Source organism: Xiphophorus couchianus, chromosome 20 (assembly GCF_001444195.1).
Source record: "Xiphophorus couchianus chromosome 20, X_couchianus-1.0, whole genome shotgun sequence".
NCBI classification, from domain to species: Eukaryota; Metazoa; Chordata; class Actinopteri; order Cyprinodontiformes; family Poeciliidae; genus Xiphophorus; species Xiphophorus couchianus.
This window is the reverse complement of record NC_040247.1, coordinates 17,382,702-17,402,408: the sequence shown is the minus strand read 5'-3', so window position 1 is coordinate 17,402,408 and position 19,707 is coordinate 17,382,702. Positions and strand designations below refer to the sequence as shown.

General features: G+C 39.7%; 3 protein-coding genes across 4 annotated transcripts in view; 2 read left to right on the top strand and 1 right to left on the bottom strand.

Annotated features, from left to right (window-relative positions):
• Positions 1-2,428, top strand: part of emc3 (ER membrane protein complex subunit 3) — a 3,050-nt gene extending 622 nt beyond the window's left edge. Inside the window, exons 2-9 of the mRNA XM_028002629.1 lie at positions 1-30; positions 122-179; positions 721-814; positions 1,098-1,202; positions 1,357-1,438; positions 1,544-1,623; positions 1,720-1,802; positions 1,895-2,428. The exon at positions 1-30 is cut by the window's left edge and continues 130 nt beyond it. Of these exons, the coding sequence (XP_027858430.1) occupies positions 1-30; positions 122-179; positions 721-814; positions 1,098-1,202; positions 1,357-1,438; positions 1,544-1,623; positions 1,720-1,802; positions 1,895-2,023 (661 nt within the window). The 3' untranslated portion in view covers positions 2,024-2,428. The remainder of the gene's footprint in view (positions 31-121; positions 180-720; positions 815-1,097; positions 1,203-1,356; positions 1,439-1,543; positions 1,624-1,719; positions 1,803-1,894) is intronic.
• A 1,861-nt stretch (positions 2,429-4,289) lies between these two features.
• Positions 4,290-17,216, top strand: usp4 (ubiquitin specific peptidase 4 (proto-oncogene)). 2 transcript variants are annotated; one of them, XM_028002626.1, is made up of 22 exons: positions 4,291-4,466; positions 5,472-5,599; positions 5,700-5,830; positions 5,916-6,042; positions 6,136-6,281; positions 7,593-7,654; positions 7,783-7,929; positions 9,135-9,252; positions 9,373-9,546; positions 9,643-9,801; positions 10,007-10,231; positions 11,538-11,621; positions 11,702-11,796; positions 11,882-12,064; positions 12,201-12,427; positions 12,543-12,740; positions 12,843-12,913; positions 13,231-13,346; positions 13,438-13,587; positions 14,798-14,901; positions 15,177-15,265; positions 15,421-17,216. In XM_028002626.1, the coding sequence occupies exons 1-22, from the start codon at positions 4,315-4,317 to the stop codon at positions 15,541-15,543; spliced, it is 3,009 nt and encodes a 1,002-aa protein (XP_027858427.1). In that variant the 5' UTR covers positions 4,291-4,314; the 3' UTR covers positions 15,544-17,216. The 2 variants fall into 2 exon arrangements, with proteins under 2 accessions (XP_027858429.1, XP_027858427.1); XM_028002628.1 differs by lacking the exon at positions 15,421-17,216 and having other exon boundaries at positions 4,290-4,466; positions 14,798-14,925.
• Positions 17,217-18,223: 1,007 nt separating this feature from the next.
• Positions 18,224-19,707, bottom strand: gpx1b (glutathione peroxidase 1b). Its single transcript, XM_028004030.1, has 2 exons — positions 19,414-19,707; positions 18,224-18,883 (listed from the first exon to the last, which is right to left on the bottom strand). Exons 1-2 carry the CDS (start codon positions 19,627-19,629, stop codon positions 18,533-18,535), a joined length of 567 nt encoding a protein of 188 aa, XP_027859831.1. The 5' UTR covers positions 19,630-19,707; the 3' UTR covers positions 18,224-18,532.

The following is a 19,707-nucleotide window of genomic DNA, read 5'->3' as shown; positions in this document are numbered from 1 at the left end:
AAAGTTGACCTTAGAGCAGGTTTCAGACAGGTAAGCACGCTGTACTTGTCAATACATGGTAATTACACAAGTTCCGCTAAAAATGCAGTAAGGTATGTTTGTGTGCTTTGTAAAATTTCAGCCAGGTTCTTATTCGGAGCAGAATTCTCAGAGAAAATGGAAAATACATTCCGAAACAGGTAAGACGTCAATTTTACCCAAGTGTTTAATATTCAAGACACCATCAAAGCGAAATCATAAAAATAGCAGTAACAGTCTTTCAATCATATTAATAGATAGTTCAATAGCCATTGCCATACTTACATTTAATCAACTTAGTCAGGTCATGTTTTTAAGTAAGAACTGGCTCTCTCACATTTCACCTGTTAAAATGATGGTTAAATTAGGTGAATTTAGTTTAGGTTATTGATTTGTTACATACATAAGAAGTTGTTCTCAGTCTATCTTGTCTGCTTAAGTAATTTTGAAAAACACCTTTAGCATCATAACTTAATAGGTGAGGTGTTGTTTCAGATTGACGTTATGATTCTTTTTTTCAACTTTGGAGTATACATTATTTATAGGAAACTACCTGCTATAAGCAACAAGAGTTTGATACAAACCTAATTTAATTAATGTAGCTAAAACTGTTGGATGAGCTGACTTGTGACCAACCATCTCCTGTTTCTTATCATGCCTGTAGTTAACAACAGTGTTACTGAATACCTTTCTGTGTTTTAGTCCTTTTTGATGAGAAAGTTCTACTTCAACAACCAAGAGGACGGCTTTTTTAAGAAGACTAAAAGGAAGGTCGTTCCACCGTCTCCCATGACAGGTAGGCCTAGTGAATACCTGCCTCTCATGATGTCACTGGGCTGTAATCTTGACTAAGAGAACATTTTTATTTAAAATAGTGGCCAAACAGAGTAAAATAACTTAATCCTTATATTTAGCTCTTTTTTTCATTTATATATACTTATATTTATATATATAAACTGTAGTACACTCAGCAAATAGTTTTTTCCCCAACGTATTACAAAACAGTGGTGAAATGCTGGGGGGAAAAAATACGTTGAACATCGCATTGGTTTAGAACAATCAAGTCTTGTGTTTCCCAGATCCCAGCATGCTGACGGACATGATGAAGGGCAACGTCACCAACGTGCTTCCCATGATCCTCATTGGTGGCTGGATCAACTGGACCTTTTCTGGATTTGTAACAAGTAATATTTCTTCTTAAATGTAGCAGCTCCTGTTACATAGCGAGTTGCAGATAATTGGCTCTAAATGTGATGTGCTCAATTCTAAGTATTTAATTAATTAATCTAAGTATTAATGTAACAGATGTTTTGTCTTTGTGCTTGTTTTTCAACACAGCGAAGGTTCCCTTCCCTCTCACTCTGCGTTTTAAGCCTATGTTGCAGCAAGGAATAGAACTCCTCTCATTGGATGCTTCCTGGTAAAGAAATAAAGCAGGACTTTCTGACCTTCACTGAAACATTCATTTTGTGTTTATATCAAGCATGTGACCTTCTCATGTGCACTCTTGCTTTTTTTCTTTTAGGGTGAGCTCAGCTTCGTGGTATTTCTTGAATGTCTTTGGACTGAGGAGCATGTACTCCCTCATATTAGGTCAAGATAATGGTAAGTGTAGTTAATGAAGAATCATTCCCGTCTGCAGACAGTCATGATTAATCATTCGCTCATGCTGATGGTAGCTATGCCTCTGAATCCCTCCAGGTGCTGACCAGTCGAGGATCATGCAAGAACAGATGAGTGGTGCTGCCATGGCCATGCCAGCAGATACAAATAAAGCTTTCAAAGTATGTATCATAGAGCCCGTATAATTAGGTCCTTTGGTGAGAAATGACAGATTCTCATGTAATTTTTTTTCTTTTCTTTTCTTTTTTTGTAGGCTGAGTGGGAGGCACTAGAGCTAACAGACCACCAGTGGGCGCTAGAGAGTGTGGAGGACGAACTGATGAGCAGGGAGCTGGACTTTGATGGCATGTTTAACAAGGAGCTGCCAAGTGGCATCTTCTGATTGCCTGGTCTAAATTTAGTCATTGCAGGGATCCGTTTTTGTCTTTTCATAATGTGCAACGTTTACACGTTTATGGTCATTGTTCTTTCAAATATTCCTTTTCCAGTCCTGACAAAATCTTAAGCTACTGAAACACTCTAGCTGTCTCATGTCGATGAAACACATTTGAGTTGCTATTTTATTTACAAGGACATATTTTGGATTGTTGAGAGGACATATTTCTTATTGAAACTGCATTATGATCGTCTTGTAAGTGTATGCATTCATAATACTACTGGGTACAGTCCCTTTTCTCCCCATGTATAATTAGACTATTTCCATTTCCAATGCATCATGACTCAACAACAGGACAAAACACATTGTGCAGGTGTCAGGGTCTTAACATAATAAACAATATAGCCTCTCCATCGTTTGATAGTAGAGCAGTTGTTCTGTGTCTATCGCTAAAACTGGAAGCAGACCTGGGACCAGCTGAGGTTCACATGTTATAGAAATGTCTTCTGTAATCTAGACAGTTAATTTTGTAAGGTTAAACATTACTTTGCATTTTGTACAGTCTAGAAATAGTTTTGATTAAAATTAATTAATCAAAACTACATGTACATTGCAGTGTACATGTGCCACTGTACACTGCAATGGTTTTCTCCATTGCAGTGTACAGTGGCACATCTTTCTTTGAAAACAAGCAATTTGATAATTACAGAATGATGAGATGACTGGCTTTTTTGTGTTTATTTCAACTTTTTTTTTTTCTGCTGGAACTTTCATTCTCTGCTGTGGAGTTTACAGAGAATGGTCTGAAGAAGAGACCATCCCAATTGAGCAGCAATGATTGGACAAAATGCCTGGATGTTTGAGGAGAATTGGTAGATTGGTTTGAAATGACAGAAAGGTCATCATAATCTCAAATAATCTCATTACACAGTATGCAGGATGCCATCTTTGAATCCAATCCTCGGCTCCTGCCTTGGATGTTACTTGGACATTTACCATCTACCTAATCTTTGAACTCATTCATTGAAACTATATTTTCTGATCTATGTGGACTTTTCCGGCTTAATCTATTCTGCCTTCAAGCAAATGTGTTTGATACAGTTCAGAAATTGAACCAAGGAGTGTTTTTGAGAGATCACATTTCTCAGTTTCCTTGGAAAAGTTTATCTTGTTTTGCTAGAAAGGACATGCTCATTCACGGTTGAACATCAAATTCAGGAAGAGCAGGTGAAATCTTTACCATTGTGGAGTAACTGAGCAGGTCCTGAAGGTTTGTTTGGACCTGGACTATTGTGTGGATCTGAACAAGGCTTAACCATACATATCAAGATTTTGTTGCTCCCGGATGTGGGATGTTTTTTAGGATGATCTGGTCCTTGTTTAACCAACGCTAAATCTGTGTCCACTTTTTTTTTTTTTTTTTTTCCAAAATCGACTATCTTGATTTATGTATCATGTTATACATAAATCAAGCCATAAATCAGTTCCTCTGCAAAAGCATACCTGGAGTGTTGCTTTGACTCATTCATGCATGTTTAATGTATCCTTGAATCTTCCATGGCAGCCATTCAAGGACGCCTTAATCTGCTCCACAAATAAACTGCCTATTTCCACAAAGCTCCACCTTGGAGCTTCAGTTCTCAGTAGAGATCCCGTCCCACAGAGCATCCCTTCTTTGTGCCTTCCCCACACAGCTCCACCAAATTTCCAGCCGCAATTAGCATCTGCTGAGAGCTCATCAAACCAAGTACAATGCTCCTAAGAAGGGTAGTAAATGTTTCTAGCCAGCCGCCAATAAAATTCAAGAAGAAGGAAGACAATTGTTTGTAAATGGCATCAATGGGCCACATGAAGAAGCATTGTTGAGTTCACATGTTGCCAGAGAGTTTTGGAAAGGGAAATAGGTTCTTAAAGAGACAGAGGTCAATTTCAAGGTATCAGATACCGCTCTGATACAAATTTACCGCTAAGTCAGATTTCTTTTAAGTTGTTTTGATTCATTGTGCTATAAAATGACACTATACCCCCCGGTAAATACATAATATCTTCATTCCCCCTTTAAGTGGGCTCCCACTTAAAGGGGAATACATTTTACTTTTTATTTCTATTTCTTTGTTTTTATTTCTAAATAAATCAACTAAATCTAGGTTGCTTGATCTTTTGGCACAGATGTACCTTTATACCACTAGGGACCCTGCTGCTCCTCCGTCCATGCATCGTAGAGGAAGAACGTTTAACGAGACGCTCGCTCCTGTGCTTTGGTCCCCGCGCGTTCACGACACCGGTTCACTGGCTGCATGATGGCTGAGGGAGGCGGACCCGAGTCGGGCAGCGCGGCAGACTCTGACACAGAACCGGTAGCCGCACAGATTCCTACCCCCTCAATAGAAAACCAAAAACAGAGTATTGGGTCACTTTTGAAAACAACTTTAAAAAAGGGCGACGAATGGTAAGGACCGGCAACATCCAAACGTTGTTTGTCTTAGTCAGGGCTAGCTAGCATGAAACAGGAAGTGCTAGCATGCTAAAGCTAACAAGCAGCAATGAAAGCCTAAACTGAAAGCTGTTGCGCTAATGACAAACAGATTAGCATGCTAACAGCTAACCACTCCGACCGTTTTGTTTAGAGACCTGAATGTGATGCTCACAAACACTAACAATAACTTATAATAGATCAGATGTCCACTCAAACGACCTTATGTATTGAGCTATTATCTTAACGTATATTTCATTATAAGTTGGATGAAGCTAACTGTAGGGATAGCGAGCAGGCCCCGGTATTTATCTGATGGGTTCTTCTTCCAGTCAAACCGGCTTTCTGACAAGACAAGACAGTTTTTATTCATATTTCTAGATCTGACTGCTTCTCAGATCTAGAGCTTGAGAAACAGTCAGTCATGACTAAAGCAGCTCTAGTCAAAAGCCGGTCAAACTGCTTCATATAAATATTTCAATGGGAAATAGTCGGAGTAGCAGTTATTTACTTTGTCTTATATAAGGATACGTACGTTCTCATCATAAACCTTGTTACCTACACAGCTACTGTGTTCGTACATGTATTTACATTTCCCTCTAAAACTATTTTATGTGAATGTCTTTTCAAAGTTTGTCAAAACCTAGTTTGTATTAGAGAGCGTAGAACCATAGTTTTCTGTTACAGAAGCGGCTACTGCTGAATGAGCACTCAACACTGTACCGATTAAAGCCTGTTAACTACAGGAGATGCTTTAGATGAGATTAAGTCGAAACTAGCCTGCCGTTACTATATCTGCAAATGCCAAGACAGTTCGCTGTTGCGTAATGTTCTGCAAAGGCATGAGGCTTTGTGGAATGTGTCCTATTAACATCCACCTTGTCATTTCTTTCCCTTTTTTAGTTTGGAAAAGAAAAACTGGCTCTTTTCTGACTGGCTCTGTGGTAACTTCTGACTTTTAATCAATTTTGTCTGTCTTAGGTATCTTATAGACAGTCGATGGTTCAAACAGTGGAAAAAGTATGTGGGATATGACAGTTGGGATATGTACAATGTTGGGGAACGTAGCCTCTATCCAGGACCAATTGACAACTCTGGCCTGTTCTCAGGTAAAACTCACAAATTATTTTCTCTCAAAGTAACGAACATGAAATAAAAGGTTCATATGTGCCCGCCTTTGAAATAATACTTTTAATTAATGTTCTAAAGACCAGGAGACTCAGGCCCTGAAAGAGCACCTTATAGATGAGTTGGACTACGTCCTCGTACCCACTGAGGCATGGAATAAGCTGGTCAGCTGGTACAGCTGCCTCGAGGGCCAGAGACCCATCGTCAGAAAGGTACTTTACTTTTTCAGTCCATGTCATGTTGATTTATGGCAAACCATTGTCTGGGCTTTTTTATAATGTTGCTTTTCTCTTCTAGGTGGTTGAACATGGCATGTTTGTGAAGCACTGTAAGGTGGAAGTTTATCTGCTTGAGCTCAGCCTATGTGAGAATGACAACATGGAAAATGTCATCACACGGCATTTCAGTAAAGCTGATACCATAGGTAAGAAGGACGTCAGGACTTCCGGGTGAACCAGGGAAAGTTTTCATTTCTGCGCCTCTGCTAGTTTACAGAATGCAATCCTTTTGTTCTCAGACACTATAGAGAAGGAGATGCGGACGTTGTTCAATATCCCTTCAGAGAAGGAGACTCGACTCTGGAACAAATACATGAGCAACACTTATGAGCAGCTGAACAAGCCAGACAGCACTGTACAGGATGCCGGTCTCTTCCAGGGACAGGTAGTTTACACTCTAGATAGACTACTGAACATACTAACACACTGAACGTTTTTGCACTCCATGTACTTACATAATTCATTCAGAGGCATTGCCTAAAATCAGGAACATCACATAGCCTAATGCAGAGCTGCCAGCTCTACAGTTAGAGCCTTGTCATTTACTACACTATATAGTTCTTGTTCTTAATGAGTAGGTGTTGAATTGTGGTTTAAACTCCATCATATGTTTACAGATTTACCTGTGGCCTTGTGTTGTGATTGTTTCGTAAAATGTTACAAATGTCGCTTCACCTTTATGAAGAATGTATAAATGTTGAACTTGGAGGTGACTAGAGAAGTGTCTCTCAAGATGAGACAAAGCTAATACACAGGTGCTTCTCCATAAATTAGAAAAACTGTGAAACTTCATTTATTTCAGATATTCAAATCAATCTCATGCTTATTGAGAATTAATTACACACAGACTGAACCAGGACATCAAGTGAAGTATCTGTTCATTTCAAAGAATTTGGTTTACATCAAATGTGATTCTGAAATCAGTTTCTTAGAAAAAACGAGCATTGCATATAAAATTAAGTTGTAATGCAAAAATGTTAACTAACTGAATGTAATGTCAACTTACTGTGCAGAATATGAACTCTGTGCTTGGCTGGGGATCCTTTTGCATTACTGATTGTATTATGGAAGCAGTCTGCGGCTTTGCTGATTTTTAACCCTTTAGGCATCTTGGTGTCAGTTCTAAGGTTGATTCTGTTGCACTTTACATTGAACATTTCTTTGTCCTTTTGATTGCAACATATGTAGAACAAGGCACATGCATTTTACGTACACTCTTTAACTTCACTTATGCTTTGATCCCATTGACTCCCATTACAGCCACACATTTTCAATAAACTGTACTCTTGTAATCTAAAATAGGTTTTCCATGAATTCCAAAATAATCCAAGTCTGTACCTTCATTATACAGGGAAAACTGTTTTTAGGTGTGATGAACTCCTTAAATTCCCACAGGCCCCATTGCTTCATTTCATCAAGTTGCAATGGGACAACATGGTTACTTTTCAAAATGCGAGTCCATAAAAATATTGAACACCGCAAAAATAGTCTTTATGTGTTGGGAATGATATAAAGGAGTCGTGCGAATGTGTCTGCGAAAAACTGCACTATAAATAATTTGATAACCCCACCTACACTTAATAACGGCTTGGCAGCACTTGACATATTTACTGATTTCACTGTTAACCTGAGGTGTAATAGCCATAAATTGGAAATATGGAGCAAGCATGTTTTTATTCGGGTTGTTTTCCCACAGGTGCTTGTGATTGAACGCAAGAATGAGGATGGCACGTGGCCCAGACAAGCTTCGCACCCCAAGTAAGCAAACCTCTTTTTATTTAAAATTGTGAAGAAATTTTTTGTCTCCCTGGTGATTATTATTTTTCTTGTATATTACGTTTAATGGTTATAATTTACTTTCTGTAACACGCTTCTGCTCTCTCCAGGTCCAGTGCAACTCCATCTAGGAATTTTACTACCTCCCCTAAACTTTCCTCAAATTCATCAGCTAGTGTATCCCCAACAGTAACCAATGGTGACAGTAGCGGGAGCCCCGGATATGCTCTGAATAACAGCACGTCCTCTAACAACAGGCAAGGCACAATTTCTCATAGATTCCTCTGCTACTTTCTACTTTTACATTTATGTATCTGCTTCAGATAAGCAAGGTGTTGGCCAAAACTGTCCATATCTATACATGGAACTTATAATGCATTTTTGTAGAGCCAAAAGCACTAATTAAGCACACATTAAACTTAATGTAATTAAATATAACACCAGAAACAACACACAGTTAAGTCAGAAAACATCTGTTGTTTGTGCATTTTTAACACACTAAGTAAAAGACTTTTTTTTAAAAGTGTTTCTTCTTGTTTTCTCAAGTGGTGGCTTGACTCTTAAAGTAGCCGTATTATTTATAATCCACTTAGCTGGGGAATGCATTATTGCTTTCCTGCAGAGCATGCTTTAAACACATATTTTTAAATATAAAACTTTGTAGACAACTGGAGAAATTTGGCTTGACATGCAAATGTCCTAAAGACATAATTAAATTAGAAAAACAAACCTGTTATAGATTTTTTTTTTTTTTTTTGCATACTTGCCACAGGCAAGTTTAGGCATTTTTATTATTTGTCAGTTTGATTGTCTGACTGTATCAATGCACTAATGAAGGACAAGAATGTGATCTTGATGATCTGTTAGATGTGGGCACAAAAACTTTTAAATGATATGTTCTGTTAATATGATTTTTACTTTACATGATGTTTGTATGCGTTTGTTAGTATAACTGCCATTCTTCTTAATACTGGATCTCCTTCCGTGCACATATTATGTCAAATATGGTGTTTTAAAGTATTTCTGGTGGAGCCGGTGCTATTCCCAATTCATAGTACATTATTTTTCTTTAAATAAAATTTTATATCGCCTATAGTTATATTTGTATTTGCTAACATTTGACACTTTGGATGGAACAGCTTGTCAACAAATAAGCAATTTCCCCTTTGGGATCAAGAAAATATATTCTGTTCTGTTCTAATCTAGCAAGCATCGCTCAGCATTGCATGGTTAAAAGGTTTAGACTGAACATGGTTTCCATCAATTAGCTTGCTGACTGTAGCGCTATTGGCTAGAATAAATATTGTCTGTAAATTAGAATATTTTTGAAAAATTTAATTCTCTCTGCTTCCATACATGACACCAACATCCTATATCTTCTTAGGCCGGGGTTTGAGAAGTGATCTGAGAATTGCTTGTATGTTTTAGTCCATCAGCAGTAACAAATCCCTACTCTCCACAGATTTGGGGGATATAATTCATATAGCTCCTCCTATAACTACAGAGAATCACAATCGCAGCCTGGCCTGTGCGGTCTCAGTAATCTGGGCAATACATGCTTCATGAACTCTGCTCTCCAGGTAAAAGAAATCAAAACAATACAAATATTCTTTACAGATTTACAGCTTACCGAATAAGAATGTGATTTTCTTTTTTAGTAAATGTTTCCATAATCTTCTTTCTTGTTCCTCTTCCTCCAGTGCCTGAGCAATGTGTCTCCACTCACAGAGTACTTCCTCACAGACCAGTATGAAGCGGAGATTAACCGAGAGAATCCCCTGGGAATGAGGGGAGAGATTGCCGAGGCCTACGCAGACCTGGTGAAGCAGATGTGGATGAGCCGCAGCAGTTACGTGGCCCCGCGTACCTTCAAAGTGAGCTACTTCAGACATATCTCACACTGGTTAACTTTCATCAAAGGTTATATAGAAGCCAGATAGAAGCAGTCATGTGTGCATCTTGATTTCCAGACCCAGGTGGGCCGCTTCGCTCCACAGTTTTCCGGCTACCAGCAGCAGGACTCTCAGGAGTTGTTGGCCTTCCTGCTGGATGGACTCCATGAAGATCTGAACCGTGTCAAGAAAAAGCCTTACCTGGCCCTGAGAGACGCAGAGGGTCGTCCAGATGATGTACGCAGCATCAAAGCAGTGTTTAGTACTACAAACTAAAATGTGTCTGTTTGTGGTAGAGCAGCTGAAAAAACTTCCTCAGTATTTAAAAAAAAAAGTTTACTTTCTTTTACAGCGGTTATTGCATTTTTTTCTTTTGCTGTTACTATGTTGAATTGCAGTTAATTGGCACACAATAAAAGCTCTCATTATTGTTTGATTACAGATTGTTGCCAAGGAAGCCTGGACAAACCACCGTTTGCGCAACGACTCCGTCATCGTCGACATTTTCCACGGCCTCTTTAAGTCCACATTAGTGTGTCCAGAGTGTTCCAAAGTGTCTGTGACCTTCGACCCTTTCTGCTACCTCACGCTGCCTCTCCCTATGAAAAAGGACCGGACCATGGAGGTGTTTTTAGTTCAGTCAGACCCCCAGTCCAAACCCACTCAGGTATGGAAAAGTTGGGCTTCAGTCTGCTCAGAGTCTGAACTGCTGAGCACCTTTGACTCGTTCTTTGCGTCTCATCTTTAACACCTGTTTTTGTTGTCAGGGGTCATGTATAAAAGTATTCACTCCTCATTGACGTTTTCAAATTTGCTCGTCTTACATCCACAAGCTTCAGTGTATGTAGGCTGTATGTGATAGACCAATAATATGTAGACCAAAATTTTTACTATAATCGGTGGCATTTACTGTAACAACAAATGAGGTTACAAAAGTCTTTAAAAATTCAGTACAGTCTTTATTAATTGTGCGGTGAAGTTGTATGGAATAATGGCATTAAATCATATTTTGATGGCAGGCCAGTTAAGATTTTGGGGTTTACAGTCTTGCAAATCAGAAATATTGTTAGAACTATTTTTCCTTATAATCCTAATAAATAATACAATAATTCCCCATTGTTTAGCCAACCTCTTTTATTTTGATGGCCTTGAATAAAATCCGACGCCAACAATTGCCTTCAGAAGGGTCATAATCAGTAAATGGAGTCCAGCTGTGTCTCATTTAATCTCAGTATAAATGTAGTTATTCTGTGAGGCTTCTAAGGTTTATCAGAGAATACCAGGAAGTTTTTGGTGTTTTTTTGTTTTTACCCATGTCTCCCAACAGATTTGGACAAAATAGTGTTTTCTTGCATTGTCCTCATTGAAGGAATAATTTAATGTTAGTTCCTAAAGTAAAAACACTCACGTCCAATATTAATTATAAGGGCTGAAAAAAAGCAGTGTAAGAGGAATATTTTTGATTTGTGTGCCTGTTATCTTGGCTTGTTCTGCTTTGTAAAAGTAAATAAAGGTATAAAATGCAGGGCAGTCATGGAAGAAAAGCTGCAAAAGACTTGAGGCTAGAGTGGAGGTTTAGCTTCCAGCAGAACAACAACCCCAATCATAAAGCCAGAGCTCCAGAGGAGTGATTAAACTCAAAGGATATTTGATTTGATCAGACCTCCAGTGCAGAATCTGTGGAAAGGTATAAAGATTGATGTTCATTTCCTCCACGTTCAACCTGGCTTAGCCTGAGGTAGAAAAAGATATATTCCAAAAGACATATTCTTAATAAATACTAGTTTGGAAACCATGCATCCATCACCTCACACCCCACATTAACCGCATAAAACCCCAATATAATACAGTGAAGTTTGTGGTTGTAATTTAGCAAAATGCTACAGGTGTTTGGACACTTCTACAAGGTGCTATAGTCATGTTAATATGTTTATAGAAATATTTTACTCTGTTCTGTTTTCCTTGTTCTGCAGTTCAGAGTGGTGGTCCCCAAACTGGGAGCAGTGACGGACCTTTGCAGCGCCTTGTCCAGGCTCTGCGGGATTCCTCCTGAGAAGGTCAGATTTCCCACAATCTTTATTTCCTCAAATGTGTTTTTGGCTGCTACTTTCAACCCACAACCCTCCTGTCCTTGTAGATGGTGGTAGCCGACGTTTACAATCACAGATTTCACAAAATTTACAGACGAGATGATGCCCTCAACCAAATTATGGAAAAAGATGACATTTTTGTGTAAGTCTTGATTAATGGAAGGGGACCTCAGAGATTTGTAGATTTTTACATCTGATCTATAATCCAATGTGTCTCATCTTTGCAGATATGAGGTCCAGGAGGAGGACAGCGAAAGGATGAACCTGCCTGTGTATTTCAGGGAGCGCCACTCCAAGCACGTGGGGAGCTCCTCTAGCACCTTGTTGTTCGGCCAACCTTTACTCATCTCCGTGCCCAGACACAACCTGTTAGCTGACGTTCTTTACGACAAGATCCTGGAAAGGATCGGGTAGGAAATGTATATAAAAATTCAAGTGATGCAGATCACAGTTCCAGAGACATCTCAAAATTTCTTAATGTATTTATTCAAAAGTTAAGGTTTTGTTGTCTTAACTATTGCTATCATCCCCTGTCCTCTGCTGCAGACGCTACGTCAAGCAACAGCACAGTCCAAATAGTGAAAGCAGAGCTTCAGCCTCCGCCACTTTGTCCAGCTCCAGCCAGACTCCTGAATGTTCCACATCGTCTACCCTCAACGCCAGCCTGGGGGGCTGCGGCAGCCCCCAGTCAGACGGGGCCTCCTGCAGCGCCAGCTCCAGTAATGGTAGCAACCACTCAGGAACCTGCAATGAAGCTAATGGGCTGTATGATGGTAAATAGCAGATATAAGCTACTGTTGTCCTGCTGAGGGAAGTGTAGTTATGAGGGTGGACAGGAAAAGACAAAGGATTTTCATAATAAATGAAGGTTATGTTTTTATTGTTTAGGTGAAGAGGAGGCCATGGATCACCAGGTGAGTCCTGAGCCAGAGAACGGGCCGTCTGAAGAAGAGGAGGAGAGCTCAGACTTGGAGAACGGCTCTAAAGGAAATGCAGCTAAGCTCTTCACCTTCAGCATAGTCAACTCTTACGGAACCGTCAACATCAGCCCGCTGCCTTGCGATGGAAATGTCCTCAAACTTAACCGTTAGCATTGATATTTTTACATCTATTTTTACATCTAAAAATTGTTCATTAATTTTAGAACTGCTCTGTGCCGGCTCAGCATGTCCCACGTTTTGTCTGCAGCACATTCCACTGTGGCGATCGACTGGGACACGGAATCAAAGAAACAGTTTTATGATGAGCAGGAAGCGGAGGTCAGGGGACTGATTTCACCTTAGATCAGGGGTCTCAAACTCCAGTCCTCGAGGGCCGCAGTCCTGCAACTTTTAGATGTGCCTCTGCTGCACCACACCTGAATAGAATAATTAGGTCATTAGCAAGGCTGGGAGAACTGATCTACACAAGGAGGAGGTCATTAAGCCATTTCATTCCAGCGTTTTGTAGCTGTGGCACATCTAAAAACTGCAGGACAGCGGCCCTGGAGGACTGGAGTTTGAGACCCCTGCCTTAGATAAACTCTGCAGCGTCTCATGCAGACACTCATTTGCATGTATTCAAATGTTTGTTGCAGGTATATGAGAAGCACGACAGCATGCTGCAGCCTCAAAAGAAGAAAACAACCGTGGCTCTGAAGGAATGCATCGAGCTTTTTACTACAATGGAGACTCTAGGAGAACATGACCCTTGGTAATGTTTTTTTTTTCCTTATAGGTAACGCACTGAAAGTCAGACCTGTACCATGGTATTCTATTATCTAAATCCATTTTTTTAAATGCAGGTATTGTCCAACATGTAAAAAACATCAACAGGCAACAAAAAAGTTTGACTTATGGTCACTGCCTCGCATTCTGGTTGTTCACCTGAAGCGTTTCTCCTACAACCGATGCTGGAGGGACAAGCTCGACACACTGGTGGACTTTCCCATCAGGTATGACGGTCAAAAAAACTTCTGCAACAGAAATGAAATGTTATAATTTAAAATAGTTAAGCTGATCAGTGAATTCCTCCAACACTCCAAAGCACAAGACACTGGAAGCTTGGACATGATCACTGATTTCCCTCAGTCTAAGGTTGTTTCATTATAAATACTCTTGTGTTTTACCTTATATTATTTTTTTATATTGAAGGGTAGAGCTTCTATTTTTCCACATGGTCAGTTAGTCAGCCTTTGAGTGCCTTGCGAAAGTGTTTAACTCCCTTTTAACGTTTTCACATTTTGTCAAATTGAAACTGCGAACTTCTCTTTATTTTTCGCAGATCTTTGTGACACACCAACACAATAAAGTGCATCATTGTGAAGTGAAAGCAAAAATAATTTATGTAGTGTTTTTCTTTTTATCTAAATTAAATATAAACAGTATGGCATGCATTTTTATTCAGCTTTTCTTGGTTGATACATTTAAAACCATATTTTACTACAATTACATCAGTAGTTTTGGGTGTTTAGTTTGGCACTTCAAGAGACTGAAAATCAGCGTTCCCTTTTTTTGTGTAAAACTAATGTCTCTTTCAGGTTTGTATAGTTGAGAAATATTAGAAAGTATGTATCATTTTCTTCCACCTCACAATGAAAGCCCTTGTGTCAGTCTGTCACATGAATTCTATTAAAATACATTGAAGTATGTGGTAGTCACCAGTCGTGCTGTTTTAATGCATTTTAACGTTCACATTCCTTTTTGTAAGGTCAGTATTGTTTATGTATCATAACAAATAGTAAAAGTTTGAAGTTTCCTGTTTGTGAATCCTCATACTATAACTCCAGCAGTACAAGATTGCGCAATCAGGAAATCACAAATATTAATCTGATGTGTGAATGAGAAAATGCTGATCGTATTCAGAAGTGAACTCGATTCTCGTCTCCGACACCTTTAATCATAACACTAAAACCTCAGTTCTTTATTACCCATTTTGTTTTATTACTGTACAACTTACATAAGACAGGACTTTTCCTTTTTTTTTGGCTTTAACTGCAGTGAGTGAGTGTGTGTGTGTGGGTGTGTGTGTAAAATGGAGAAGTTGCTGCAGGGTTATGTAATCATACAGCCACATATCACATGCTGACTTCTGTTTGGAAACCATTTTCAAAAGTTTTTTTTTTCTTCTTAGTGTAAATTGAAGCACACATTTTCTTTTGTCAGGGATCTAAACATGTCGGAGTTTGTGTGTGACCCAAAAGCGGGCCCTTACGTCTACGACCTCATTGCTGTTTCAAACCACTATGGAGGAATGGGAGGCGGTCACTGTAAGTCACCTTATTTCCCCTAATGTAAGTCCGGATATTAATTTTTTTTAAAAAAATCTGTTTTCTAAGTACTATATTTCAGTACTTACTGATGCAGGTGATTCAAAATCCACATTGGATGCAATACAATGCTAGACCGTGAAATATCTTTATGCACAGCTGTCAGTGTAAATTCATCTGTACTGCATCCCTCAGACTGCTTTGATTAGATATTTTTTGGTTTAGTAAAAGGCCTGAATAGTGATTTGTTAACACTTTCCGTCCTCTTCACACAGATACGGCTTATGGCAAGAATAAGATGGATGGGAAGTGGTATTACTTTGATGACAGCAGCGTCTCGTCTGCCTCTGAAGATCAGATTGTGGTGAGTTTAACAGTTTAATTATTATTTCATTTACAATAAGAATGGCTCCTCTGCCTCGCTGGCTCTCCGCCTGCAGTGTCCGGTGTCCTTGTTGTCGTAGTGTAATCCTAACCCCGTCGTTGCCGTAGTGACCCTAACCCGTCGTCTCGTTGCAGACTAAAGCAGCCTACGTGCTCTTCTATCAGCGCAGAGACGAGGACAGCCCCTCCAAACCCGACCCACCGGCCTCGCTGGGAGGAGCCACCGAGTCAGGCGACGACCACATGGACACAAACTGAGGAGCCCCGACTAACAAACACACACTGAAAACACACATGGCGAGTAGAGACTCGGATATGCGCACACAGTGCTTCTTTAGTGGTAGAGGACTCCACAGACTTGCTAACCCTTCTTCTTTCGAGTTTATTTGATTTCTGTCTCGTCTGTTTTTCGTCTTCAACAAAACGACCTTGTCAGAAGAGTGAACCGAGAGACTTCCTCCCCCGAAGCAGGTGATCGTAGCGTACTAGTCTGGGACTTCAGAGGAACACAGATAAATACAGAAGCTCTCGCTGGATGAGCAGAATGTTAGAAGTGCCCGCAAATTCTTCTGTCGCCCACAAAAACATTCAGAAGTATTTAAATGACAAAAAAACAAAATAAATAAAAGCCAAATGCTGATATTGTTTCAACCAAAGTGATTCTAGGTATTTATGAAGAGATGACGCAGAAGTTAGCAGGGTACTGGCTTTGTGCCTACATTTATTGTTAAAATTATCGCTGTGTTGATGTAAATGCAAGTTTAAAGTGTGATGTGCACACAGAATAATACATGCCACCTTAATGAAAATATTTGCTGTGGATTCATAGAGCCACTGCTGCTGCAGCCTAGCTGCTGCAGCTCTGTGATGCATCAAGATGTTTGACATTGGACTTGACAAGTGGAAGCTAGTCGGCCTTGCTTTTGTTTTTATTTTTGTGGGGTTTTTTTTTTAAATAAAGCACAGCTTGAACTTTGCTGTCTCTTGGGCCCGTTACGAGAAGATTCCCACCCTCCTACAAGTTTTCTTTTTTATAATGAAGTGAAATAAGCGGCCTTTTTATTCCTGCAAACCTGACAAAAAGGAGGCACTTTGAAATCTTCACAAGTACATAATCTACCTGCTTCTGGTGTGTTTAGTCAGAAAGGTGTGGCGTAACCGTAGCGTTAAGGTTCATGGTCCGCCGTGCACTTTCTTAAATCACTTAGTCCTTTAAAGGGTCATTTGATTACGGCTGGGTCTGACCAGCTTACCTTGCAATAGGTCATCATTAGACACATACATTCATGCAGCTCTGTACTGAAATGCCTGTTTTTTGATGTTTCAAAGCACACCGAGTGAAAGAAATAAACTGGTATAAAAGTGGTGGTTTTATTCATGGAACTTAAACTTATGGAAATCTGTGCATGTGATGCAAAACTTGGCAATTTAGACCCCAAAATGCTACTCAGCTAGTTTTATGGAATGGGTCTAACTAACTTAGTGTTTATTGACACAAAATGATCCAGTAGAACGCAAAGTATAAAGTGTAATAAACATGATCAACAACAAAAAGGATAGATTATATTATTCTATGAGCAACATGTAAACAGTGCTTTAGTACTTATTGTGTTTACAGTGTTTTTGAAAGAAGTCCTGCATTCCTGTTGCATAAAGCATGTGTCTGTCTGCTGGTTGGTTCTGACTTGGTTACATCATTCAGCGATTAGTGCCTGCCTGGATAAGTTATGCCTTCGACTAGGAAAAGCTTTCCATCTGTAAACGTCGTCTTTGTTGAGAAGACAATCCTGACAACCCAAGAGATGTAAAAAAAAAAAAAAAAAAAGGAAACATTTTAAGTAGGTGTATAAATTCTTGTCTGCATATTTATCCAGGTTGCTTTTAAATTAGAATATTTGAAGCCCGAGAACAATAAAGACTGGAAGCCTCAAGGTTTTTTTGTGTGTTTGGAATAATTACATGCATAAGCAAACCAGTGGTGAAGTGCTATAAATTGATGTTTGGTAAGTTGGTATATTATTAACTATATATATATATATATATATATATTACAGTAAAATTTAGTGTATGTTAGATTTCATATAGTATACTAGCAATTTCTTTTGGGCAAAGTAAAAGTGAAAAGGGTTTTCAAGTAAAATCTGAAAAGTGTGATGTGCATATGTAATCAGTCCCCTTCTTAATCTGACATCGCAAAAAAAAAAAATCTATTGCAACCATTTTTTCCCCAAGTGTCCCTTAACTGAACTGTGTACTGTGAGCTTTTAACTTTTCACTGAGTAGGTTGGAGATTGTGTCACGTCTGCAAAGCTGCCAAGGTGTGGCCACACACCTCAGCAGACGGTGCCTGGAAGGCGAGCATTAATCAGATATGCAGCTAAATCACCCGTAGTAACTGGAGAAGCTGCAGAGACACACAGGACAAGTCTAGAATGAAATCCAACTGAGAACCTGTGGCAAGACTCAAAAAATGAAATGCTTTTCATGTCATTTGACTTGAGCTTAAACTGTTTTTTTCTGAATGTGCAAATGTGGTTTGATACATAACCCCAAAGACCTCAAGTTGTAAAACTTAAAATTTTCACTAGGATCCTGAACTTAAATATCCACTGTGATTATGGGCAAACGGGTGAGGCTGAGCATAAAACATCTGTGTTGCAACATAACCTGTAGTTGTAGGTGATGCAACATAATTATTAACCACTCCTGCTGTCTGGCTGCAAAATGGACTATGATCTGCCACAGTGTGTAAGTGTCAGTCTGCTGCAAGTAGAGACCACGAAGTACAAAATAGTCATTTTGTGAAATGTTTTTAATTTAGCTTATTCTACTTCTACTTGCTAAAGAGAATTCAAATAGTAAAAGGAATATAATAGAAACTTATTGGTGCTTCGATGGCATAGAGCTTAAGGTTTGGGGGACAATTAAAAAGACAAAGTCTGGATAAAAACTTTTATTGGTCCTCATATCACACCACAACCGTGCTTTACATGCAGCCGATGAAGCTGTAAACATTGCATCTTTTACATTTCATCCAACACCCTCCTTACACCTGGTTTCAGAGGGCGTCTTCATGTAGTAAAAACAAACAACACAGCTATCAGACACAGGAGAGCACAGGTGATGCCAACAACTAGAGAAACCACGGAGGGACTAGACAAGGCCCACAGATGTCTCCCTGGTGAATTACAAGTTGGAACCTGGTTTATGGCTGAACATAATAGGGCCAGGGTGAGCTGTGGAGTGGTTAGGTCGCCTGACTGAGGAGCTTCTTGATGTCTTCCTCGATGTCGCTGGTGAGGAACCTCCTGCTGTAGCGCTTAAAAGGCACTCCGTCTGGCCCAATGAGGAACTTCTCAAAGTTCCAGGCCACGTCGTTCCGGCTCACCGGGCTCCAGATGATCAGCTTGGGGTCGGTCATCAGGGATGAAGGATCGTCGCTGGGGAATGGGAGTTTTTCTTTCAGGAACACAAACAGGAGGTTGGCGTCCTTCCCATTGACATCCACCTTCTCCAGGAGCTGAAACTTTGGCTCAAAGCCGTTTCCTGGACGGATATGCTTCAGGGACAGGAGGATTTCTTCATTCTTGCAGTTCTCCTGCGGGATGATCATTAACACGGATATTACCTAGCGGTCTTACTCATGTTGCCTCTTATCTAGATCAGGAAGAACTAAGCAAAGAGAGCCGAACTTCCTCTTTTATGTGAAATCTTTTAAGACTATTTGCAACTTACTAGGTACCACTTCTAAGTTGTTGCTAGTTTAATGCACTAAACTATGCGTTAAACAATGTGGGTTAATGCATTAAAGTACCATAAAACAAATAAGAAAAAAAAATACAAGTAGTATAAAAAATATTTATTTGGTTGCTGGGTGGAACTTGAACTAAACCACAATTTCCTCTTCTAAAAATAAATCCCTCAAAATTGAAACTACAGATGCAAACGACCGTTTTTAACCACGTAACTTCAAACAACCTTAACTCTTCAATTTAAATTACAATTTTGAGGCAAAAGCTTTTTCATGATGAACTGCAAATGAGGGGAAAATAAAAACTTAGAAACTAACTGTACAAACCCTCCCAGTCCCCGTGCGGTAAACAGCACAGTAAGAGTGGATTTCCTCACCTGATGGCCGAACTGGTTGCAGGGAACTCCCAGGATAACGAGCCCCTTACTGGAGTACTTCTCGTGGAGCTCGTTCATCTGGGTGTAATCCCTGACGGTCGTGCCTCAGAGAGACGCGACATTTTCAATAAGGACGACTTTTCCCTGAAGCGAGGAGAAGTTAAATATTTCTCCTGTCAACAGTTTAGCCGTCAGGCTGTAAAACTTCGATGCCATTATTCAGGTTTTCCTCCAAAGACGTAACCTAAGTCAAGTGAGCCGTGGTCTGCGCTTCCTTCGCCCGCTCCCTGGTTC

Coding starts and splice junctions, on each gene's coding strand:
- usp4 (XM_028002626.1), top strand. CDS start 4,315: ATGATGGCTGAGGGAGGCGGACCCGAGTCGGGCAGCGCGGCAGACTCT. Junction 5,831..5,915: donor AGAGACCCATCGTCAGAAAG/GTACTTTACTTT, acceptor TTTCTCTTCTAG/GTGGTTGAACATGGCATGTT. Junction 6,043..6,135: donor CAGTAAAGCTGATACCATAG/GTAAGAAGGACG, acceptor TTTTGTTCTCAG/ACACTATAGAGAAGGAGATG.